Genomic DNA, 26,874 nt, shown 5'->3' with positions numbered 1-26,874 from the left:
TTAGCTTTTAGCTAGATGCTCACATCCTAATTATTTCTTTTGTTCCCGTTTTCACGATTTATACTGCTTCAGTTTGCTCACCACACTTAAGTAGCAGTGACGGAGCCATAAATTTGCAATGAGGGGGTCATAAAATAGAAGCTTTGAAAATTTAATCATACTTTTTTACTTGTAATTGCCAATTTATAATATTTTTTTCCAAAAAATTCATTAAAATCAATCAATCAATACCAAAATCCTAAAAATTTCAATAAGCCCAAGATGAGAAACATACAGACATGATTGAGATTTCGTGATACAACCAAGTGCGATAAAGGTTGACTGACCGAATTTGAACAACATATAAGCTTTGAATTAGGAGATATGAAGTTTGGGTGGAGAAGGCGTTTGCGTGCTTGATAAATCTTCAGCTTGTTTGAGAATTATCATGCTAAACTTTTTTTTCTAAGTGAAACAGAACAAAAATGACGCAATTTTGGTTTGTGTCAATTTAAAAAATATTGATTAAGGGTCTCCTTATTTCATTTGTCTTAGTTAGTACAGGGTCAAACAAAATTTCAAAAGGGAGATTTTATATGTTATTGGGGTCCGTAGCAGCCAATGCCTCCACATTGGCTTTGCCACGATGGTGATGCTCACCATCCTATTTATCACCGTTATAAAAGTTTAAATTTTAAGATATATGTAGTGAATATAAATAAATATTAAATTTAAAATTATTCAACAGTAATAATATAGTGTTGAATATTGCCACGACTTAAGAGTGATGAAAAAAATGCAACAAAAAAAAACAGAGGTATAGAAACTTGGAAAGTCTAGATTGGGCTTAGAAAGATAACAATATATGAGGCCATTAAACTTGGACCATCACACGGCCCATATAAGGCCTCAGAATCACCCTGACCCACTCCGCCTCCAAAAAGCCCGCGTTTTCCCGCCCATTTCAAAACTCTCCCAACAGTTTTATATTTTATTATTTTTTTCCGTAAATGTTTGAAAAAGGGTGTTATTTTTGGACCGCTTCTCTGCCTTTCAGTTCTATACACTTTCATTTCCTTCTATTTGTTCGATCATGATTAAATTACGTCAATATTTTATATCATTATTATTTTTTATCTTAATATCTTTATAAAAAATATTAATATAAAATATTAACGTGATTTAATTAATAAAATAGGAAGTGACGATGAGGATGGAGGGCAGAGAAGCAGGTCCGTTATTTTTAAAATATAAAAACGCGGATTGGGTGATTCAGAAAACCATCACTCACACTCGCTTATCTTCGTCTTCCTTCAATCGAATCCGTCAACGATTCAGCTCCAGAGTCCAGACGAACAGCCACCGCCGCCACCAAATGACTACTTCTTCTTCATTGGAAGCCAAGCAATTGGAGAAAATCGTAGCTCCGTACGGGTCCTGGAAATCCCCAATCTCCGCCGACGTCGTCTCCGGCGCCTCCAAGCGACTCGGCGGCACCGCCGTCGATTCCTTTGGCCGACTCATCTGGCTCGAGTCCCGCCCCTCCGAATCAGGGTATCCATCTCTCTATATCTATCTGTTATTTCCAATTCTTCGTGAATGTGTATGGATGAGCCGATGAGGAATTACATGGTGTATGTATAGACGGGCCGTTCTGGTGAGAGAATCGGAGAGGCCGGAGGGCGAACCAGTTGATATTACACCGAAGGACTATGCGGTTCGGACGGTTGCGCAGGAGTACGGAGGTGGTGCATTCAGCGTTTCAGGGGATACAATCATTTTCTCCAATTACAGGGATCAACGTCTCTACAAGCAATCTCTAAGTTCCAATGGTATGTGACGTTATCAATATCATAGCTTTTATATGCTTGGTACTTGCAAGTTCTCGGAAAAAGGTTGGTAATTAACGCTTAATTTGAAAATATGATAACTTGTATTAATATTGGTGTTGTGGTCTTATGGGTCTCGATTAGATTCTACTCCTACACCACTCACACCGGATTATGGCGGGCCGGTTATTAGTTATGCTGACGGGGTGTTTGATGCACGTTTTAACCGTTTTGTCACTGTACAGGAAGGTATGTGGTTGTAGTGCATTCTTAGAAGTATATTCATTTGCTTTTCTGTTTATAAGATATGAGGGATTATGTGTCAAACTAATTTCTCATATTTTTGGTAGATCGTCGTGAAAGCAGCATTAATTCGATAACAACAATTGTTTCAGTAGGGATTGATGGGAAGGACATTCGGGGTAAGGGTTTATCAACAACCCATGTCTTGCTTCAGTTTACAGTGCCATAGTATTTGTTAACTGTTAAAGATATTGCGGTATCTTTGACATTGTTTAACTAGTTTGGACTCCATTTGACATACAGAACCAGAAGTACTAGTGGGTGGAACGGATTTTTATGCCTTCCCGCGTTTGGATCCCAAAGGTGAACGGCTGGCATGGATTGAATGGTGCCATCCTAACATGCCATGGGATCAGTCTCAACTTTGGGTTGGGTATATCTCTGAAAAGGGGTAAGCGAATCTCCTTTCATGATAACATTGCTGCTCATTATCATCCCCTTCCCAAAAATTATCTTTCCAAGATAAATTAGGTCACGCTGAAGGAACTAATCACCTTTGGAAAGTATGATATGTCGGCACACACTTCATGCAGATTGAGTTCAGTTATATTTACATATAATGTAGATATATTTATGGATTGCTACCATAATTACATATGATCAATATGGAATTATGTTTATTTCTCGCAGAGAAATCTACAAACGAATTTGTGTTGCTGGCTCTGATCCTTCCATGAAGGAGTCCCCAATTGAACCCAAGTGGTCCTCTAAAGGTACCTTTTTTACGTGGTTGAGGAAATTTTTTAAGTAGCTTTGACAGGGATCAGATTTTTATGACTACTCTCTTAGAATATATCGATTTCTTTCACTCCTTGAGTTTGTTCGCATAGTGATATTTTTGTATTACACGTTCAAATATTTCTATTAACCTAGGCCAAAAACTGTTGAACTTTCAGTTGCTTCATGCCCTTGCATGCTTTAATTGGGTATACTTGAATGCAGGGGAACTATTTTTTATTACTGACAGAAAAAGTGGGTACTGGAATCTTTACAAATGGGTAAGTTCCGTACTTTAGCATTTCTGTCTAGCTTATTTATTACAAATGATAAGAACAGTGTACTCCTTCTAATATGGTTAAGTATCATCTAGTTGGAAGATGGATTTTTATTTTCTGCTTAATTGGATAACGGTAACTCCGCCTATGTCTTACATGGCCGGTCCCAAGCCCGGATAAAGGAGGAGGGGGAGGGCGTCAGGTAGTCGACAGCCGGCACTCCATGATCACGTCGAATCCTTATGAAAATGAATCCAGAACAAAATCGCGCTAAAGCTAGGGCGTCACCCGTAAGTGGCGCGCTGTGTGGCGCGCAATGGCGTTCTAGGATTCATATAGCCGACCCCACTTAGTGGGAAAAGGCTTTGTTGTTGTTGTTGTTGCTTAATTGGATAACGGTATTTTGGCGTCAAAGAAGAGTGTGCTCAGTTTTATGTTTGCTGGAGTCTGCTGTTTAGTCGGACAACAATTATTTGTCAGTTGGCATCAATTGGCTTTCATATGATACATATTTTCGTAATTCACATTTTCTGTATCAACAGGTTGAGTCTAGTAATGAGGTCATATCAGTTTATTCCTTGGATGCTGAGTTTTCCAAACCATTATGGGTTTTTGGCATGAATTCTTATGAATTTATTCAGAGCCATGAAAGTAAAAACATAATTGCTTGCAGCTATAGGTAAGAATTATTTCTGGTTGTTTTGAGTTTCTTGTTTGGACTTGTAATTTGCAATGATTGCTATCTATTCTTGCTTAATAATGGATGTTTGCATGCAGGCAGAAGGGGAGGTCATATCTTGGAATCCTGGATGATGTGCACGGATCACTATCTCTGCTTAATACTCCTTTTACAGATATTGATAATATTGTACGTCTAGAAACCTTGTTTTCACCAAGTTTTTGTGCTGAAGTTGTTAAGTTCCTGACCTGATCATAGTTTTTTCGTTGTAAAAATTTCATATTTGTCTGTGCAGACCTTGGGGATCAATTGCCTGTACGTGGAAGGAGCATCAGAAGTTCATCCGTCGGCTGTTGCTAAGGTGTCTGCCATCTTTTATGTCCCATCATAAAACCTTTTTTCTTTTGCTAGGCAAATGCCATTGTTTTAGAAATTGAACCACTTGGGTTTTGTGTCTTGAAACATTTTTATTCTCCCTCGCAGGTGACTTTAGACAACCATAAAATGAAAGCAGTTGACTTCAGGATTATTTGGTCTTCTTCACCTGATTGCTTAAAATACGAGTCCTACTTTAGCCTACCTGAATTCATTGAATTCCCAACAGAAGTTCCAGGTCAAACTGCCTTTGCATACTTTTACCCACCATCAAATCCCAATTACCAAGCTCCTAAGGGTGAAAAGCCTCCACTGTTATTGGAAAGCCATGGTATGTGCCTATGTGGTTTAAAATTTTCATAATTATAATTCCTAAGTGGCCCTTATTTGGGCGTTTCTTTTGCAAATAGTTCTGCACCTTCTTAAACAATTGTGGGCGTAAACCAAAAGTTCAACGTGACCAGGGAATATATAGTAATTTTTTGCAGAGGATACCATCATCTGCACTAGTAGCTTTACAATTGCGCATATGCAATGCCTTTTAGTTAGGTGCCTTTTGTTGTCAAATATATTCATTCTCTTGAATGTATAGGTTAACTGTTCTAGTGAATAAATTTTGTTACATTATCTTTTTTTACTGGAAAATTTGGTACATTATTGTTTCTCTTTGATTTACTACAGGAGGGCCTACCTCTGAATCCCATGGAATCTTAAATCTGAGTATTCAGTACTGGACGAGTCGTGGTTGGGCATATGTTGATGTTAACTATGGTGGAAGCACTGGTTTGTTCTTAACCTTATCTTTTTCTTGTTTCACTTTAGGGGAATCTTTTCACACTTCTTCTTGAGTTTATAACTCTTAGATTACACTCAATATTTCAAATTCTATTACTTTATTTTTTTTTCTTTTTATTTTTCACATGTTTGGCTACCTATGGTGTTAGTTTGGCTGTAAAACGAATTGACTTTCAAATTATATTCTACTATATCTAACACATTGGGTTTAAAGGATATGGCAGGGAATATCGGGAACGGCTCTTGAACAGATGGGGAATTGTGGATGTGAATGATTGTTGCAGCTGTGCTAGATATCTGGTATCCATTTTATCTCCCCTCTCCTAAATAGTGATGTTGATTTTGATGGATCACAGTCAAGCCTGGTAATATAAACTTTGTTATATAGGTGGATTCCGGAAATGTAGATGGGGAACGACTTTGTATTACTGAGGGCTCTGCAGGTGGCTACACAACCTTAGCTACGCTTGCTTTTAGAGACACCTTCAAGGCAGGATCTTCCTTGTATGGTGTGAGTACCTAACTCTATACTCATTGTTAATTTCTGTCCTCTCAACTAATTTCTCATTTTCTCTTAAAACTAGAGAACAGGAAGGGGTTATATTATTGCAATATGTAAAACTTATTGTTTTGGATTATTTCAGATTTGGCTTCTTGTTTTCTTTCTTCTTCCTATTTTTTTCACCCGCTTCCTCGTGTCACTACAAAATATCATTTTATACTGCACTACATTCTCTAAGAACTAAAAACTGAATATCTTCTTCTTTGTATTGGTCCCCGAACAGGTAGCTGACTTAAACATGTTGAGGGCAGAAACTCATAAATTTGAATCTCATTATCTTGATAATCTCGTTGGTAGGTCCAAAGATGACATTTGGTGCTTTACGTTGCTCTTTTGTTTTTGTTGATATTGTCTTGAAACTGAACCAATTTTAACCGGTTGCAGGCAGTGAAAAGGATTACTATGATAGGTCGCCCATCAACTTTGTCGATAAGTTTTCTTGCCCGATAATCTTATTCCAAGGGTTGGAAGACAAGGTAAGCAGATGTTGCCTTTTCTTTACCAGTCACCATACAATAAAGCAAGAATATGTTGATGAGAAAGGAACCTATGAATTTATCGATAAATGTGGTACATTTGGGTTTTAGTTATCATCTTCAAGTTTGATTTTATAAACTACGATTTATTTTGTAGGTTGTACCCCCAGATCAAGCTCGTAAAATTTACCACGCTTTGAAGGAAAAGGGTTTGCCTGTTGCTCATGTGGAGTATGAAGGAGAACAGCACGGCTTCCGCAAGGTATTTTCTATACTATTTTCTGTTGTATGCTGCATTAACAAATTCAAATGATCCGAAAGAGTAAATTGATCTCGTGCTACTTGTATGCAGGCCGAGAACATTAAGTTCACGCTGGAACAGCAAATGGTTTTCTTTGCACGTTTAGTTGGACACTTCAAGGTTGCGGACGAGATTAATCCCATCAAAATTGATAACTTCGACTAAACATTTAACCCGAAGGAGGCGCCTCAAGCTGGAAGCTTCGAGTCTTATGTTTTCATATAGGTTTACAGGTTTGCTTCTTCTGAGGATACTTTTGTGCCATCTGAGTAGAAAACAGTTTGCTAGTTTTAGTAAGGAAAACTGTGGATAAATAACAACTTTGAGATGGAGCTTGAAATATTGGCGCAAATGGGATGGCTACTGGCTACATGCGTAATGTGGTATTTTAAACCCTATGTGAAGTTTGTGTTGATGCGCTTGTGTATCCTCGGTTGTATATCAATGTGTATTTTCTCTCAATAGACACGAGGAGAAATATATAGTCGATTACAAGGCAGATTGTCTCGTATTGAGTCGTCGTACCCAGTGCACAAGGCTCCCGCTTTACGCAGGGTCTGGAAGAGGTGAATGTCGGCTAGCCTTACCCCCATTTATGGAGAGGCTGCTCTCAAGTCTCGAACCCGAGACCTACTGCTCATGGGCGAAGGCACTTGTCTCGTATTGAGTGCTATCTCTAATTTATTGATTTCTATCCGTTTCGAATTATTAATATTTCGAGAATCATAAGATGCTGTGCAAGAATTGTGACCATTAACGTAAGCATCACATATTTTAAGGATGGTGACACTGGAGTTAAGGTTCCCATGCTTCAGCATGTGTCTTGAAAGGACAAATATGACTATATATGATTTTTTTAGTATATTTCACGATATTTTATACATCGATATTTTTAGCGGTTGAACTTTTTAGTCTAAAATTTATTGACTAAAGTTGCTATTTTTAAGGACCATAACAATAAATTTTACGTGTCATGGGATAAAATATTTGTTGATTACATCAGTTATTTAGATCGATGTGATCGATTTTTTGTATCGAGTTTAAATTCTTCTCCAAAAGTAAAACTTAATTACATGACACGGGATGCTACCGTAGCAAAGCAAATATATGTATAAACCTTTTGTTCACCGATTTCTTGTAACGAGTTTGAATTCCCCTTCTCGAAGTAAAACTTATACGACACGCGGATGACACTGTGCAAATGTATGTATGAACTTTTGTTCACATGTCTCTAGTACGTGACGATGTAACGGTACTGTATAAGTGGTAACCCTATTGGCAAAGCAACGAAAGACTGAACAACGTGGCATTGAGGGGAGAGGTGGCGAGTGTCAGAAAGGGGATGAGGTGGCGGTTCCTCCTTGTACGAGTCAAATGGTTTTCTTAATCAGCCTTCCTCATCCTCTTCATACGTTCATCTCTGCATGTCGGTTCTTCTACTTTCTTCTCACTTTCTTCTCAACTTCAACGTATCAGCAGTCCCATCTAAAACGTAGAACTTCAACACTATGACCACTTATCGTTTCGAAAATATGAAAGTGGAGAAAATCACAGCTCCCTATGGGTCTTGGAAATCCCCCATCACACCCGGCGTTTTCTCCGGTGCCTCCAAGATACTCGGTGGAACCGCCGTCGATTCCCTCCGCCGCCTCTTATGGCTCGAGTCACGCCCTGGCGACTCAGGGTATCTATATCTAATCATCCATGTATCTATCTGTCTTTCATTCTAAATTCATTGGATTGGTTTACTGTACACAAATACTATGTGTATATATAGACGAAAGGTTGTTGTGAGGGAACCGGAGGGGGCGGGGGATGAACCGGTTGACATCACGCCGAAGGAGTACGCCGTGCAAACGATGGCTCAGGGCTCCGAAACTGGCGGTGCCTTCAGTGTTTCACGGGATACAGATACCCTCGTTTTCTCCAATTATAACGACCAGCGCCTCTACAAACAGTCCACAACTGGTTAGCTCCTTACACACACACACACACACATATATATATATTTATAACTTGTATAATTAATGTTTAATTGAAATTAAGGTGCTAGGTTGCTATCTAATAGTATTATTGTTGTTGTTGTTTTTGCTTGAACTAGCAGATTCTTCTCCTGCACCGATACCACTCACTCCAGATTATGGTGGACCAGTTGTCAGCTATGCCGACGGGGTTTTTGATTCCCGATTCAACCGTTATGTCACTCTACGGGAAGGCATGCCAAGCACATAGCATCTTCTGTTTTATTTTTTCTATTACTGTTAGGAATGTGCAGTGTCAATCCAATCTCTCCTATTTTGTAGATGCTCGTCAAAGTGCATCTGAACCGATCACTACGATTGTAGCAGTAGAGCTTCCCGGCATGGATATTATGGGTAATTATTAATTCAGAGTTTGCCAAAAACTAAACCCAAGTCCTTGCTTCACTTCAATTGCATAGTACATTGTGTAAACACTACAAACGAACTCATAATGTGGGCATCTATGTGACATACAGAACCAAAAGTACTAGTAAGTGGAAATGATTTCTATGCCTTCCCGCGTCTGGACTCCAAAGGCGAACGAATGGCATGGATTGAATGGCCTCATCCTAACATGCCATGGAATAGAGCTCAACTTTGGGTTGGCTATATTTCTGAAAAAGGGTATGTAGCTAATCTCTCTTCGGGATGCCATTGCTCTTCTAATTTATGCTATGTTCCTTTTGTTAGTCAGGTTAAGCTTCTTGGTTTTTTCATGCAGAGAAGTCTATAAACGTGTCTGTGTTGCTGGCTGTGACCCCAAAATTATCGAGTCTCTCACTGAACCCAAGTGGTCACCTAAAGGTGATTTTTTGATGTACTTGGTAGAGAAACAAATTTAAACTCAAAGTTGTTTGCTAAATTACTTATCGTGCTCAGTAAATATATTAGGCTGAACTTGATCGAGTAGAAATTTCTGTTGCATCTGTTTTATGGTGGGGGGGGGGGGGGGGGGGAGGGGGGTGGGGAAGGTTTTAAATGTGCATCCTTGGGGAACTTCTTTTATGATTGAGAAGTTCTAGTAGCCGGGATCAAGAATCTTGATTGTTATTCTTCACAATGGAATGCCTCAAGTTTCTGTTTCTGCTGATTCTATATCGTGGGATTCACGTTGTACATGTTCAGTAGTTGATATTAATCTACGGTAGGAAATATATTGAACCGTCAGATGCTTTGTGTTATGCTTTATGTGCAGGGGAACTATTTTTTATATCTGACCGGGAACATGGGTATTGGAATCTGCATAAATGGGTAAATTTCGTACTTTAACATTTTTGTTTGCGGTTGATCCATTGCAAATAGTATAAGGACAATATACTCAAATTTGACGATACCTGAACATTTTTTTTTTCCGGTTGAACAGCAGTTATTTGGGATTCATCCATGTATGTTTTCCTAATTCAATTTTTATTTCACAACAGGTTGGGTCTAATAATGAGGTGATATGCCTTTATCCTTGGCTTGCTGAGTTCTCCAGACCATTGTGGAATTTTCGAATGAATTCTTATGAATTTACTCAGGGCCATGAGCAAAATATGTTAATTCCTTGCAGCTATAGGTACGAAATTTAGGTGCGGTTGCGGCATGTTTATTTTGTGTAATGGGTAAAGCTAGAGTCTGTAAAGAAATTTTGGATGTTTGCATGCAGGCAGAATGGGAGGTTATATCTCGGAATTCTAGATGATTTTGAGAGCTCAATAACTGTGCTTCACATTCCTTTCACGGACATAGATAATATTGTACGCTTTAAAAATCTTGTGCTCGTTCAGTTTCTGTGCCAAAGCTGTTAAACATTTGACCGGCTTAGATGTTTTTAAAATTTGCATGTTTGTCTACGCAGACTTTAGGGATCAATTGCCTATTCGTAGAAGGAGCATCAGAAGTTCTTCCATTGTCTGTAGCAAAGGTGTTCATCAACCTTTGACGTCCAAAAAAACTTCTTTCTGTTGCACCATATCTGGAAAAGGGCTTTTGTTGTATATTAGACCACTTGTGTTTTGTATCACTAAACCTTTCTCTTTTGGTACAGGTGACCTTAGACGACGACAAATCAGAAGCGGTTGAATTCAAGATTATTTGGTCGTCTTCACCTGATTGTTAAAAATACAATTCCTACTTCATTTCACCCAAATTCATAGAATTCTCAACAGAAGTTCCTGGCGAATTTGCCTTTGGGTACTTTTATACACCATCGAATCCGGAGTACAAAGCTACTCGGGACGAAAAGCCTCCACTTGTATTGCAAGCCCATGGTATGCTGTGGTTTGAAACTTTCCTAGCTATATTTCCTATATTGTGTCATATCTTTTACAAATGTTGTTCTGCAAGTTCCCAAGTGGATGAAGGTGAGCCTCTGTTTCTAAATTAGAGGACAATATTATCTATTTGTTGCAATGAACAGAAACTTTGATCCGGGAAAATTGGATAATTGATATCAAATAATACTTTCTCCTCAGAAATATCTCACCAGCATTGTTTACATAAAGCACCCTCACGCACTGCCTTTTGTATGTAAATATATTTGTTACAGTATAGTTCCTCTTTCGTTTACTGCAGGAGGTCCTACATTTGAATCACGCAGAGTCTTAAATATGAGTATTCAGTACTGGACTAGTCGTGGTTGGGCATTTGTTACTGTCAACTATGGTGGAAGCACTGGTTTGCTCTTAACCGTATATTATAGTTTTACATTTTGCACTTGGTTTCTATAGGATCTTTTTGTTGCACATTGATAGTTCTAGAGTTCATTGGTTTTGAGTTTATGAGTCCTCTTGTGACACTAAACATTTCAATCTTTATTTTCTTATTTTTTTAATCACATGCGTTAGTTTGTCAAGTAAAATAAACTGCATTTCAAAATATATTTCATTATATCTTATGCTAAGGGTTTTAAGGCTATGGAAGAAAATATTGCGAAGGGCGGATGGGAAAATGGGGAGTTGTGGATGTAAATGACTGTTGCAGCTGTGCTAGATATTTGGTATTAATCCATCCTCCCCTTAGTAACGGTGGTGGTGAATTTGGTAGAACACCTGTCAACCCATGGTAATTATATATGTTTTGTTATGTAGGTGGACTCCGGGAAGGTAGATGGCGAACGGCTATGTTTTACTAGGGACTCTGCAGGTGGTTATACAGCCTTAGCTGCTCTTGCTTTTAGAGACACTTTCCATGCAGGAGCTTCGTTGTATGATGTGAGTTCTTAGCTCTATCGTTTACTTTTCATCTCTTTGTCTCTTTTACTGTAACACGGTATAGTCTAAGAACTTGAAAGCTGAGAGTTTCTTTTGTCACATCGGGTGATGAACAGATAGCTGACTTAGCAATGTTGAGGGCAGAAACTCACAAGTTTGAATCTCACTATATCGATAATCTTGTTGGTAAGTCAGAAGATCACATTTGATGCTTTGACGTTACTGATGCCATTTGGCCACTGAAACAAATATAATTGGTTGCAGGTAGTGAAAAAGATTACTTTGATAGGTCGCCAGATAGGTCGCCAATCAACTTCGTTGATAAGTTCTCTTGCCCCATAATCTTATTTCAAGGATTGGAAGACAAGGTAGGGAGATCGTGCCATTTTATACTCTTCGTCATATGCGTTTTCATCCCCTCTTTCACTGTGTAATAACTACGGATGAAAATTTTGACATAGAGGAGATGAGATAAAAGGGTAAAAATTGAGTTTGGAAAATACAATTTTATTTTTGTAGTCTGTACCGCCAGCACAAGCTCGTAAGATTTATGCTTTGAAGGAAAAGGGTTTGCCTGTTGCTCTTGTGGAGTATGAAGGAGAACAACACGGTTTCCGCAAGGTAATTTCTGTGTTATGTACTTGCAAAATTTATATCCCTGTTGATCCGATATTATATGCAGGCTGAGAACATTAAGTTCACGTTGGAACAACAAATGGTCTTCTTTGCACGTTTAGTCGGACACTTCAAGGTTGCAGATGAGATTACCCCAATCAGAATTGATAACTACAATTAAGCATTTATCAAAAGAGGTGCCTATGCTCCCTTTATGTATGAGGTATTACGTCTGCAGATTTTTGTTTCGTTATTTGGTTTCCGTGCAATCTAGCTGAGAAAAAGTTGCTAGTTTTTAAAAAACCTTTGGATCCGTTACAGATGATTAATTTAAACGAGCTTTAATCTATTCGGATATACGATCAAGGTTTTTGACCTTGGATTAAGGCAAACAGTCATTTGGAGTAATTATACGTATATACGGTTCCAAAACCGTAGAGCGAAAATCTATACGATTTTTTTAAAGCCTTGACATCCCATCTTAGAATTGAAATCTCACGTCTAGAAGTTGACAATGTGTTTTGCCTACCGCCCGTTATCGACAATTTTAAAATCACGTAGGACAATAGATTAGTCTAATAGTTCGTTGGTCTCTATCTAGTTGGAATAAAATACAACTCTTTGCTACCAGTTGCGTTCATGTTTTCTAAACATTCATTTCAAGCATTTAAAAGATCATAGAACATTATCGTGAAGGCCTTAAGAAACCTTTAAATACCTATAAATATTTGTTAACTTTATTTTTTAACAATTAAGGACATTTTACCAATTAAGGACAAATTCCATGTGGATGAGTTTGCAAATCATGCACCAAAAGTTGGGCTATTTTAATGGGTTTTGTCATTGGTTATATAACTTATAAGTTTGCTACTGTTGTGACATATGTTCTTATCAATATGTGATTGTGTAAATCCTAAGTAGAGATAAAATAGGAATCCTTTGGGATCTAGAAGATCTTTCCTAATATACTTTGTATTACTTGGAGAGCAAGTTTCTCTCCTCCTAATTACTATAAATAAAGGCACAAGGACTGGGGAATTAACACACAATTCCTCAAACCTATTCTCCATTCTCTCTTCTTCTCTTTGCTGCACCTATCTATTAAATATAGGCCACAACACGTTATCAGCACGCTCTTCACGCTGTGCTTAGAAGAATTTAAAGAGAATTTATTCGTCTACAATCAGGGGAGTATTACGTTTCAATTATTTTTAATTGATTAAATCTTGATTTTATTGAATTCATATATTGTTATTGATTCAATTTATTTTTCTTCTTATGTTGAACGTGATACAAGCTTGAAGATGAAAGCCGAAATTGAAGAAATAATTTTTCTGCATCAAACCAGTTCATTCATATCATCACGCAATCAGGTTCTTCTAAAACAACGGCTTTTAACTCGATATTTTTGAAGCCCTGATCGCATGAACATTCACCATGATGCATGACCCAACTTTACGTTTAACGTATTTTAGATTCTACATAAATTGTGTATGCCTCATAACCAAAATTGCTACAATTATGTGAATTTGATATTTTTCATGAATTGAATCTTACATATGTACATGCATTGAAACTATTATTTGCATATACATCAAAGTAAATACGTGATTCATTGAAATATATATACAATTGAATTATATATGCATATAATTGAATTGAAAAAAAAAAAAATTGAAAAATTAGGGTTTTGAGACCCTAACCAGCGAGCTGCAGGCTTTAAGCCGCGCCGCTTTGTAAGCCATAGGGCTGCGATGCACTGGAGCATAGCTCTGCTATGCTGAGAACCCAACACGATGCTGTTTGCGTCATCCCCAACCCAGAAAACATACCCTCGCCGGAAGCCGAGACCATGGCGTTGCCATTTTTTTTCTAGATTTCACGACCTGCAGTCGTGATAGTTTGGGGTTTCATCGTCGACTACAACGATGTTATTTGAATTTCCGTTGAAATTCAATACTAAAATCGAAGATTCCCGAATCGAATCCCTGGGTTCCACACTTCCCCGATGTCGAGGACCCTCCTTCGTCGTTATGATTAGTTCTTGGATGAACCACCATGCCTCGAACTCACTCCTAAGGTTCCCCGTGCTTCGCCGTGCCACAACCTCAGAGGACAGTCGCCTGAAGCGACACTGGTGTTCTTCCCCGGCTGTACACACCCAATAAGACTGGGTTTGTGACCCATATTTTTGGGTTGGACCCTCTCTCGGTTTTCCTCTTTCGCCTTGGGCTCACGCGTCGTGACCCAAACATTTTTTTAGGACCTCCTATTTTGGCCTAACTGTTTTCCACGGCCCGTATAACAAAAAAATAAAAAATAAAAATTCTTGGGCTTGCCTGAAGCAGCCCGCGCGATCAAAAAGCAAGGATTTTTTTTGGCTGCCCACAACAGCCTAGTCTTTTTCTGTGGGCCTGCAGCCCCACCCGAGACCCCTAGCCCAATTTTTAGGCCTAGGTAGTATGGATCAATTTTTTTTCAAGTCACTCGTGACTTAGTTTTTTTTATGGGCCCCGAATTTTATTTTCCTAATCATTTTTAGGCCCAATGGGTTTTCAAATTTTTCACCCACATTTTAATTTGGCCCGAAGTCCAAATAAATTAATTCAATTATAATTGTGAACCTAAAGTTATATTTTTGCACATACTTGTTGTATATTTGCTTGCATATATATATATATATATATATATATATATATATATATATATGTGTGTGTGTGTGTGTTTGTCTGCAGATATTATGAACTTAAAATTCATACTTCCGAACCCCAAGTTTCGGAAAAGTGCCATATGAACCTGAAGTTTCTTAATGCGCAACACTCATGTTGAGACCCGAAGTTCTCCATGCTTAAATCTGTTTAAACCAAACCATGTCTTAGAACCTGAATGTTCTAAATTTGTTGTTTATGGAAATTTTATTTCCTAAAACACCAATCACATTCTTGTTTCCTCCATTCAGCGTATTGTCGAACCGTAACAAGTTCGATTTCACTGATTTGGAAGTTTCGAATAGTAAACTACTTTATGTGGATACAAGACGTGAATAAGCATCCGCCATGATCCTTATTCGAAGAATTATGCCTGAAGCATATCCAATGGAAGTACCTCCCTGCTGAGGACTCCATGACTCTTCAAATCCGTTATGGATTGTTTCAAATCATGCAAAGATGAATTTTTGCCTGAAGCAAAACATGATTGAAACTGTTACGTCCATGAATAGGTACAATTATCGTAGTCCATTTGTGAGACTCATTTTGCTCCACCTAATACATTTGGAAGAGCGAAATTTGACATGGACGGCCTATTGGCCGAACCCCATTGTTTTTTTTGGTTTATTTTGTGAATAATTTATTTTGTTCTCAGATTTAAGATTAGTGTTTGGATGTCACCATTATTCTTGAATAAAAGAGTTAATTAACGAAGATTACCACATGTGACTACAATTAACTCATGCTTAGGTATGTTTTGTGGGGAAGTTAGCTGTCTGGTTCTATGCTAACTTCATACCTAATCATCCCCTGACAACCTTTCAGGCTTATCCAACCTGATTGTGGGGCATGGCACTGCCCTATATTGTCCAATGGTATTAACTTTACCATAAAGGGAAGCCTTATACTCACTTCGTTTTGGAAGAACGCCCTTTTGAGCTTTAAGGATATTCGAGAGTATTATTACCATATTGAAACCAATGTAGAAAAATGGAGTAAAATTCCTTGGCATATTACCATTTTGCACTTCTTACGAATATAGTTAAATGCATATTCTAGAGAAGATGGAACGCTTAACGCATGGATTACATCCATTCAAGTCCACTATGTGGCCGGCCAGAAGCCGCGATTCCTAAGGAATTTTCGCTATGGATGTACATTTGGGATATCTAGGATGATTCGTGATGCGCCGTTTTGGGCATCCTTTTACCAGAAGTAAAGAAATCATACCTGGACACGTATTATACCTTAGCACCCTCCATCTTTTTACAAAGGATTCAAATGGGACATTTGTGGATAGATTCAACCACCCTACGGACCATTTAAATATTCTATAGTATTGGTTGATGCTTCTACACGTTTGTCACACGTGTGGTTGTTGTCCACAAGTTGCATTCTCCACACTGGTAGCTCAGATTAACAAGCTCAGGGCTCACCACCCTGATTATCTGATCAAATTTATTTGATTGGATAAGTTGGAGAATTTACATCGACATTTACATCGAACAATTTAAATCTCGATGGATATTGCATGTCGGTTGGGTTTTTGAAAGTTGAACATCCAGTCCCATGTTCATACCCAGAACGACCCAGCAGAAGTATTCATTAAACGCCTTCAAATGATTGCGTGGTCGACTGGTCATACGTACCACAGTTCCCGACCTCTGCTTGGGGCCATGCAATATTGCAAGCAACCATGTTGGTCTGCCTGAGGCCCGTCACGACCCAACCTTATAAAGCGCGTGTCAGTTGGTTACCAGATACGAACCCGACATATCGCATCTGCGCGTCTTTGGTTGTGCGGTCTATGTGCCATTTTGCGCCGCCCTTACGTACACAAAAACAAAGGGGTCCTCAGGGAAGGATGGAAATCTATGTCGGTTATGATTCTCCTTCTAATATTCGTTACTAAATAACCTTTGACAGGCGATCTCTTTACCGCTCGTTTTGCGGATTGTCACTTTTATGAGACAGTCTTCCCGTCATTAGGGGGAGATAAGAACGTCACCGTTCCTAAAGAACGACGCGAATTATCGTGGACGTCCCCACTATGTCTCATATCGATCCCAATCTAGATCGTCAGAGTTTAACCAGACACTTCCTCTGATCTAGTAAAAGTGACGAGATCACATATACCAGCTGCAAATGTGCCTGCAAAGATGTGTACCAAATGTACTTCGGACCTTTGTCCTGAAAGTAGGAAAGCCACAATTATGGCCGACCCTCGTACATTGACGGCTAGCCAATCAATCTATCTTATGCCAGAAGCATGGTAGATCACTCGGTTCGAGGATTCACCTCCCCAAAAGAGGAGGAACGTGGCACGAATGAATCCGCCCCTCGATCGCTGTCTCAGACCTTTTCATCTCATGAGATTAAATCCGGATTACTCCCGAGACCTGAAGTTCTTGGTCCAGTATACTAGTTTGGATGAGATATGGAATTGGAATGAGATTATCATAAATGATGTTTCATTTATATGGTACCGACATAAATGAAAAGCGACGATAACGAACCGCGTTCCGTTGATTAATATCAACGTAGAACTGATTGGTCAACTAAAAGAATCAATCTATGACGAATGAGATGAATGAAATAGTGCAATATGACGCCTTGTGGCGCAAGGTTTCTCTCATACGCCATGTGATTGATCGCAGCATTACAAACGTGGTTGTAGTATCTCTAGGATCGTGATATGAACCTACATGGAGTTTCCAAAGGACTTACATGTACTGATTCAAATAGTTCTAGACCACAAGAACATCCTCTTGATTCTCAAGCGGCCTTCACTTTACGGATGCAGAACTATCCGGGCGGATGTGGTATACCCGTCTAAGTGAATATTTGATCAGTTAGGGATATATGCCCCTGCGTGTATAAAATCCGAAATTGCTAAAGTTGAGAAAATTAACTCGCATATCGGACTATAAGATGAATGATCTTGGGAGAACTTGACATTACCTCGACCTGAAGTTTCGAGCTAGTTTTGATGGTATTCTGGTTCACCACTCAAACTAGACCCAGAAGGTGTTACGTCTGAGTATATCCTGATCATCTGTATGCTAGATGCAAATGAGACCTTTACGGAGGGTATGGAGCATAAGGTTCCATATTGGAACGTGAGGCAGCCATATCTAAATACCATTGGCGTTTGTTGTACTTAGCTCAAATGCACTAGATCAGACATCTTATGTGCTGATAATCTTTTGGCATAAAGCAGCACTGCGCCTAACACGCCACCACCAAATTTGGTGTTAAAGATGTTTTTCTGTTACTACGGATTTGGGCTTATTCCCTATGCATCTCAGAATAGATCACACCCCCTTGATCTTCGGAATGATGCCTACCTTGTGGGATTCGCTGAATCAGACCATTTGTCTGACCGCACAAGGTACGTTCCCGCATGGTTATGTCTTTACCATTAAGGAACACCGCAATACCTTGGAGGTTAACTAGATAGACCTTTTGTTGCGAAACCTTTGAATCGCTCCAAGACTCACTATGTCTCATCACGTGAGAGATATGGTCGAGAATTCTTGTTGAGCATATTCAAAATCCTTGCGATTTTCATCCATCGTTGAGTCCCAACAATGATCCATGAATACAACGCTGTATGTATCGACCAGATCATGATACATCAAACAAAGTCAACACCAAGCATATTGTGTCTACATCAGCATGAGCATCAGAAGATTGAAGTCAAGCAGTCCAATCCCAGACAACCTTACAGACATCTACACAAAGTCACTACCAAAGTCTACCTTCCAGAAGCTTGTCCAATGAATTGGTATGCGTAACTTTCTCATTTGCAATGTTTGTAGTTTCATTTGGAAGTTTTGTCAAACTCAGGGGGAGTATCTAGAAGTATACTTACTTGATCTTAATGTACTCTTTTTCCCTACGATTAGGAGCATTTTTCCCACTGGGTTTTTGCTACCTAACTAGGTTTTAACGAGGCACCCATCTTGGGCTGATCATACCCTTGTGAGCTCTTCTACTTGCGTCCAGAAGACGTATAGTTTTGACTTAATGCAACTTCTCACTTTTCTCCTTAGCCTATGGGCTTTTCTCCCACCTTGGGTTTTGCCATAGTAAGGTTTTGTGAGTTTTACCACTCCTGCATTCTTCCGTCTTTTGAGACTCGCATTCGCTACTTGTGCCGACTAAACGAGACGATTTCATCCACTACTTCTACATTTGCCTGAAGATCTGATGCGCCATCTACTTGAGTATTTGCACACTCAAGGGGGAGTGTTGTGACATATGTTCTTATCAATATGTGATTGTGTAAATCCTAAGTAGAGATAAAATAGGAATCCTTTGGGATCTAGAAGATCTTTCCTAATATACTTTGTATTACTTGGAGAGCAAGTTTCTCTCCTCCTAATTACTATAAATAAAGGCACAAGGACTGGGGAATTAACACACAATTCCTCAAACCTATTCTCCATTCTCTCTTCTTCTCTTTGCTGCACCTATCTATTAAATATAGGCCACAACAGCTACAAGTTTTTGGGGATTTTAAAGTTTCAAGGGCCTATATATAGATAATCCTGATTTTGAACTTGTTAAATCTTAAATTAAAAATATAAAAATCAAGATTTAACGATTAAAATGTTCTCAGTACAGATATTTCGGAATACTATTCAAATGCTATCAAAACGGTTTCTGTATTCATTAAAGAATACAAGAACATGACCATTATCCTATATATACCATGACGTATTGACTTCTAGATTGTTGAATTAGGATAATCAATTATGAAGTCTATGCTTTCTCAAAAGTTAAAATGTTCACATTCGATTTCACTAAGCTAGATTTGTAGTTAAAATGGTTAAGAGCAGTTAATCCTACTTCTGTGGTTAGATCTGACAATAGATCGGATTTTGATTCAGGTTTGAACCAGATCCGATATAATTAACAAGACTTCTAATCCAATAATCCAAGTTCGAATCATTCGAACTTGATAATCTTCAAATATGGATTAAGGCTGATCTGGGGTCAGAAACATTAGTTATGGTGCAAATTAATAATACCAATTTAGATGACGACAAAAGGTCTCATGTATGAATTGTTAAATCTACGCTTTTTCCAGTATATGTATGTATTTTTCCAATTACAAACTTTGAGATCAAACAAAGAAATTAAGAATTGTGTACATGCGCAGTAATGGGGCAGATGTTTCTTTATGTTTGTGATTTTTCACTGCACACCACCATCAACCATTCTCCTCTCATGTATGAATATTCTACACGGCTAATTAGCAACAAATAACCAACTTTACAACAAAAAGGAGAAGAAAAAAGGTTTCTCAAGAACAAATCAAATCATCAATTGGGGATCGATATTCATTTTCTTGAAAGAGACCCAAAGCCATTGGCAAGGGCACTGACCGCGGGATTGAAGGCCAATCTGCCCAAAATGCCCTGCTTGTAAGGCAAGAAGGTCTTCTTCTTCATATCATTAGACACTGCTTTGTTCGCAGTGTAATGCAACTCGTGAGCTGAAACTGGCGGCCCTCTTCTCCTCGAGATCGAAACTGAGGCCGGGCTGTCTATTGACCTGAAGCTGGAGTTCTTCACGTCTTCATTTTTCCTAAACAAAGTTAAGTACTTCGTGAATGGATCTTTATCTGTGGCTCTTCCCTCCGAGGCGCTTCGAAACAACAAAAAATCCTTTAGTTTCCATTTTCTTGAAGCCTTAGAATCTGTGCAGGATGTAAACATAGCTTTGGGAGTTAACTGCTTGTTGTTTTGTTGTTGCTTCCGTTGCTGCTGTTGGTTTTGTTTTTCTTCTTCTACCCATTGGTACTCGGAGACCCTCAAAGGTGATACCGATCTTGTCGCTCTTCGGCCTGAAAGGGAGGATGACAAGGCTGCTGGAGTTCTCTCTCTACCTCTTTGTTGTTGTTCGCTTATTCTCTCGCTTCTTCTTGTTGTGTTGTCCATTTGGGTCTTCGGATATTCTTTACCCTTTTTCCGTCTAGGTGACAGAACCTGACGGAAAAATGATGGAGTGGGTGGAGGCTTATTAAAGGGTCTAATGATGCCGCCATCGAAAAGCTCTTCAGCTGAAAGAGAAGTTCTTTGTACATCTTCACCAACATCAAAAGCAAAGTCAACGAATCCAAAGTCATCCTCACGTTTAGGCGATTTAGGCGATTTTGGCGTGGCTGCTTGAGATGCTGCCTCATCATCTTCCCAGTTACTCATGTTGGAAAACTCCTCAAAATCCCTATAAAACTCGGACATCCGAGTTGGGCTTGTTGGTGCACTCATGTAGAAGTCCCCAAACCGCCTTGGTGTCGAAGGCTCAGTCACAGACTGCGAGGATCGAGCGCTGTTGAAGTCGAAATCCATGGCTGCTCTACTTGGTATTATCACCTCCATGGATAATGATCAATCTATATTTTGCTTTGCTTCTTGTGTTGGGAGAGTTTGGTTTTTGAGAGAGACTGAAAAATGAAAAGACAAAGGTGAATCATATATATGGAGTACAAGTAGAGGAAGGAACATAGAAATTACAATAGAAGGTTGAGTTTGTTGACCAATGACCATCACATTAAGACAAGGATTAGATTAATGATTTATCTGGAGCCGCCTTTTAATACTTTGTGGCTAATCATGGTTTATTTTCTATTATTACTTGTGCTATAAAACACTAAAACATCACATGCCAAAACTCTCATCATTTCTTTTTGTTTTTTGTGTTTTCTTATTACAATAAATTTTCCTTGAAATTAATTGAGGGTATAGACGTAGCAACATCAAGATGACAACATATTAATTAAAATTAAATGCGGATGTTAAACTCTATTGTTCATTTTATTATATGTAACACGTAATGCAATACGTCAAATGACTTGCATTTTTGATACTCATAAATTTTCTTTACATGATGGTGAGGTCTATTTATATTAAAGTAAAACTCATGGCGCAATGAACTGCATTACCCATTTCACGTTTCACCTGTGTTTCTTTGCCTCCAAGTTTATTTGGTTTGACCACAATCCATGCAGTCAACGTAGTCGATTGCTTTGCTTTCACCTGAGATGTGGGATTAATTATGGCTATAAGTTTGGCATGTGTTTATAAAGCCCAACCGAATGATATGAACAAAATATAATGCAGGTTAGTATAATGTGTCATAATCATGGGGAACATGACTAGGGTTGCTTGAGAAATATGGTAAGGAGAAATGTTATAAGGGCTATTTTAAAAGTGGGATTCTTTGCATGAGTTCTTTGTCACTTCACAGTTTAACGTTAATTTTCATACCAACATTATAAAATATCGTATAAAAAACATAAGGTGACAGAGAGTTCATAGAAAGTTTCAATTTTGAGAGAGTTCCTCTCTATAATAAAACATGTAAAATTCGCTTTTTTGTATATTTTATTTTATCCTTTTGGGTTTCCCATTCGAGATGATGATGAAGTAAAGTTTAAGGAAAAATAAAGCTAACTATGCAGATTAATTGGCATGATGATTGTCACCACATCGTAGCGGATGTATTCTAAACTAATTCATGTTTCGTTTGTAAATTCAATTAAGTTGATTAAAGAATGTTACGTATTTTCGTATTTAAGTTCAATTTTTTCTCGATTCATATAGTATCGCCTTGTCAAAAAGTATATACTTTTTTTCTCGATTTGACGCCTCACCTACCTGAAAGATTAGCTGAATTGGTTCAAGATATTGTTTGATGGCTTTATAAACGTGCCAAAAGTCGCTCTTAGATTAAATCTCACTTCTAGAAATATTTGAAGCCTCATCAATTTTCTTGAGCCATGTAAGGGTGACATCTAATAAGACTGATGTTGTTGGGTGCAGCTATATATCTTGCTTTTGGGACCCAAATACATCTTATGGTGACAAAATGTTGTACAGCTGACGAATTTAGCTGAATCTCAAGCTGTGACATAACATAAGCCCCTTTTGTTGATTTTTTGTGCAGAAAAACAAATTTGGTAGGGAAAACCTTATCACCTTATACACTTACACACCTCCAACAATTTTTGCTCCTCTCCATAATTTTCTTCAGTAACTTTTTATTTCGTAAATAAAGAAGAGACTTTTATAGCACTAATCTATTGCTATCATGACATTTTATTTCATGATACAATGATATTTATAAATGTTTTTCACATAGTAACGATGTATTGTGCCATATGCGTTGTTCTCGAAACAAAGATGTCAATTTCTTTTTTCAATTGATGTGTCACTGGTGGTTGCACGCAATGCTATCCACGTTATTACTTGGTACAGCAAATACATGTGGCCTTTGGTGAGGAACAAAAGATGCAAAAGCACATGGCGGGGTTAGGGTCTTAGAAATAGATGTAAAGTAGTGGTTGGGCAATGCAGCCGGCCTAGTTAGCCTTAAGGTTGCATGATAATACTTTCAAATTGTGGGTGCACGTTTTGTGCCCATCACAAATATTATTTTGGTACATATTGATAAGCCCTTGCCGCCACTTTAATGAGTAATGTTAGGTAGACCAATTATTTTAGATAAAATTTGTAAATCATGTAATGTGTCATCAATAAAAAATAAGCACATGAATCAATACTTGACTAATAATCCAATCATCAGTAACCACGTCATATATTTATAAAATATAGTTTAAATAGATGATTTTCTTAGCATCACCCAACTCTAATATCTAATTTAGTTGAATTTTTGTGCTTATTTGTGAATGGTATAAACAAATGTTCTGCACTATTTGTTTATTGTATAAGCAAGTAGATGTTTGGGGATAAAGAGATATGTAGACAAATTTTCAAAGAGTAATGTTCACTCGCTACAATTATATTTCAGATATATATTTTTATGCTATCTTGCGAAGCTCAAATTCGCAAGCGTTGCCCTCAAACGAGGAGCTATACTATGGTACAGTGTTTCTTAAAATACTCGTAAGTAAATTTGTTTGGTACAAGTGACATGAACATCATGATTTATATGACCAATCTCAAATTTGTTGATAATCTCACATTGATTCAACCATTTAAGTATATGAATTTTTTCGTGGACAGTTACATGCTCATGGAAACATGCGAGTAGCAAAGAAGATTATACAATCTTGAATCTTCTTCACTTCTACGTTTACATTTGAAACATTCCGTCTTAGTTTCATAAACAAATGTCACATGGGATTAAGAAGAAAAAGACCATCTAGAAGTGAAGACAGCTCACGGGGTTGAATCGTTGGCTGATAAGAGTAATGTCAAAATGTGCATGACACGCACGATTGCACATCTATACCCTAAATATTTAATTCAAAACAAGGCATCGTATTCGTACGTGTGTATGCAAATTAAAACAAAATTCTTGACTCATGACAAGCACAAATTGACACAACCCATAAATTAAACATGCCCCTGCCTTTCAAGTTTCATATATGTACAAGAAGCTAGCTAACTTCGAACAAAATAGTAAATAAAAAATGTAGCAAGAACTATGACGCCTGTGTTTGTAGTCTACAGGTTGCTCATTAACAACTCGTGGCTTGGTTGTTCTTTTATAATATTATTTTTATACAAACGATATTGAAAAATAAGATATTTTAACGTATGACCTCAAGTACACGGATTAACACTCTTATCTCTTAACCACTTGTTGCAAATAGTGGCTTTGATTTAATGAAGCTATTTATATACTGAAGAAAGAAAGATGATAATCACACTCTTTTTCTATCATAATACACTCTTGTCTAATTATGCATGTTGTTTACTTCTGATTTATTCAGTCCGATAACTGTGGATGCAATGACTTTTGGCTTGTTGTGGAGCAAGGCCGGTGCCTCTCTCTTCAATAAGAGAGCATTATCCACAAAATTAGACAAATAAAATAAACTAATAGAGATGATTAGTTGGGTTAATATTAATTGATTAGGTCAAGTTGCCTTTTCAAATGAGAGAAATCCTAGTAATTTTCTCACTTAAAAAAGAATTTTCACTGTGCTTAGAACATGGCCTGGTATATAAGTGTCATAATATAAATAGTTGGATATTTAAAAAAAAAATTCAACTCCTTGTATTATGACACTTTGTGTACGGGTCGTGTAATAGCACACTGAATTTTTTTTTTCTAACTTACCTTGTCATTTCAACCTTCTTACTTCTCATGTCATGTGTACTCCACTTGCACTTAAAATTAATATTTTAACTCTATTTTTTCCCTGCCATTTAATACTACATTCTAGTGATATTCATTTTTACTTATAAATGAATTATTATGACTTGACCATTGTGAGATTTAGTCTACTCTTTTACCCCTTATGCCACAAAAAGTAAAAGTGATATCAATCAAAAAGACCGTTGTCGCTAGAGGACAACGAAATGGAGGGAATTTAAGCCTGTAGGTTTTGAAACTATTAAAAAACACCTAATAACTTATTTGGCACTGTACGAAGTATTTGAAATATTGGAAAGAAATACCATTCAGGCTTATTTCCCAAGGAGTTGTAAATGGATCCGCAGGTTCACCAATCATTGATGGTTCTAGAACCACTAAGCTAGCTACGTTACATGCAATGGTACCTAAAATTACTACCGGAAAAATGTATAAAAGGTTGTTGGGCCAAGTGGGCTCTCCCAGTAGGCCTAAAAATTTTGTGCCAAACCAATATGTTGAGAAAGTTGAAATGAGAAGATAAGTAAGAAGTTGATAGGATTTCAATAAAAAACCATTTGGCAAGCATTTTTAATATTAAACAACAGCCTCTCTCGCAACTCCCATGATTTTTTTCATGGAGATCATTTTGGCGCATGAAACGTGCTGAATATCCTTGGATTCGTCTTCGTTTTCAGTTCCCTATCATTAATGTCAATCATGAAAATTTCAACCCTAAAAAACTGTGGTTAGGATTTGGGATTAATCTAATCTAGGGTTCAGCCAGCCCATGTTCTAAACTATGTCTTCTCCAAGCCTCTTGAGTTGGTGATCACCAGTTGGTGGTGCTGTTGTCATCCTATGGCTAGTCCATTGTTAGTTTACATGTATGACTTTTGGTATTGTGTGATTTGGCTTTATAAACAAGTTATATGTGTGGATGTAAAATTTTGCCATCTTCTTGGACAAAATTGTACTTACAAAACAAATAACACATTAGGTCAAGGCCAAGAGCCTCACGCGCCCATGATGAAGGGAGGCTTTGACCAAAGAACCTTTAATGCCAAAGTTAGAATTTTGAGAGAAAAGTGTTTGTAAAATTTAGAGAATTTTGCAAGAGAGTTGGAATTGAGTTTTGGAGAGAATGAGGTAGTATTTATAGGGGTGTGGCCGGCCCCTTTAGGAGGAGGAGGATCGGCCATTTGGTTGGTATTTTGAGTGAGGTTCATGATATTTTGCTAATTAGGAATAATTGAATAATAAATCAAGGGTAAAAGACTATTTACTACCCTCATGTTTCGTGGTTTTCAACATTTAGTACATCAAGTTTTTTTCGTCTCAGAGTCATACCTAAAGTGTAAATTTTGGGACAGTCTCATACATCCGTTAGTCAAAGTGTTAAGTATTCCGTTAACTGATGATGTGGCGCCCACGTGGACAATGACTGGGCGCCACCTGTAATAAGGGGTCCACTTGGAATTAAAAATTCAAAAAAAAAATTAAAATAATTACTTTTAAAAATATTATATTAAAAAAAACAAAAGCCCAAAACCAACCCAGAACCCCCTTCCCCCATCCCCGCCCTCCACCCCTCATCCCCTCCACCCCTTTCATCTTCTCCATCCCCACCCGACACCCCTCATCCCCTCCACCCCTTTCATCTTCTCCATCCCCACCCGACACCCCTCATCCCCTCCACCCCTTTCATCTTCTCCACCCGAGCACCCGAGCACCCGGGTATTAAACGTTAAACATTACAAAATTACAAAAAAAAAAAAAAAATAAAGGTGTTTCTTCCTCAAACCCCCGACCCATTTCCCTTCTCCCTCCGTTCTCCCTCCATTCTATTCGTTGCACATCCATCGGGCCGAATCGATTCCTTCAACTTCAAAACCAGAAATCTCGCCTCAACGACGAGCTTTGACCCAC

The 26,874-nt window shown here is 38.1% G+C and overlaps 2 protein-coding genes and 1 pseudogene across 2 annotated transcripts; 2 read left to right on the top strand and 1 right to left on the bottom strand.

Moving 5' to 3' along the window:
- Positions 1–1,196: 1,196 nt before the first annotated feature.
- Positions 1,197–6,793, top strand: LOC126632468 (uncharacterized). The gene is made up of 18 exons (XM_050302894.1): positions 1,197–1,533; positions 1,624–1,811; positions 1,953–2,057; positions 2,159–2,230; positions 2,355–2,502; positions 2,742–2,824; positions 3,054–3,109; positions 3,649–3,785; positions 3,884–3,974; positions 4,081–4,146; positions 4,269–4,491; positions 4,842–4,943; positions 5,170–5,255; positions 5,344–5,466; positions 5,741–5,810; positions 5,902–5,993; positions 6,151–6,255; positions 6,346–6,793. The coding sequence occupies exons 1-18, from the start codon at positions 1,355–1,357 to the stop codon at positions 6,457–6,459; spliced, it is 2,040 nt and encodes a 679-aa protein (XP_050158851.1). The 5' UTR covers positions 1,197–1,354; the 3' UTR covers positions 6,460–6,793.
- A 925-nt stretch (positions 6,794–7,718) lies between these two features.
- LOC126632467 (uncharacterized) lies at positions 7,719–12,473 on the top strand (annotated as a pseudogene).
- Positions 12,474–19,899: 7,426 nt separating this feature from the next.
- LOC126632469 (uncharacterized) lies at positions 19,900–21,295 on the bottom strand. Its single transcript, XM_050302895.1, has one exon. It carries the CDS (start codon positions 21,219–21,221, stop codon positions 20,181–20,183), a length of 1,041 nt encoding a protein of 346 aa, XP_050158852.1. The 5' UTR covers positions 21,222–21,295; the 3' UTR covers positions 19,900–20,180.
- Between the last annotated feature and the right edge of the window lie 5,579 nt (positions 21,296–26,874).

The sequence above is a fragment of the Malus sylvestris genome, chromosome 8, assembly GCF_916048215.2.
Source record: "Malus sylvestris chromosome 8, drMalSylv7.2, whole genome shotgun sequence".
NCBI lineage: Eukaryota > Viridiplantae > Streptophyta > Magnoliopsida > Rosales > Rosaceae > Malus > Malus sylvestris.
The sequence above is the reverse complement of the archived record's forward strand: the minus strand, read 5'-3'. Positions and strand labels throughout refer to the sequence as shown.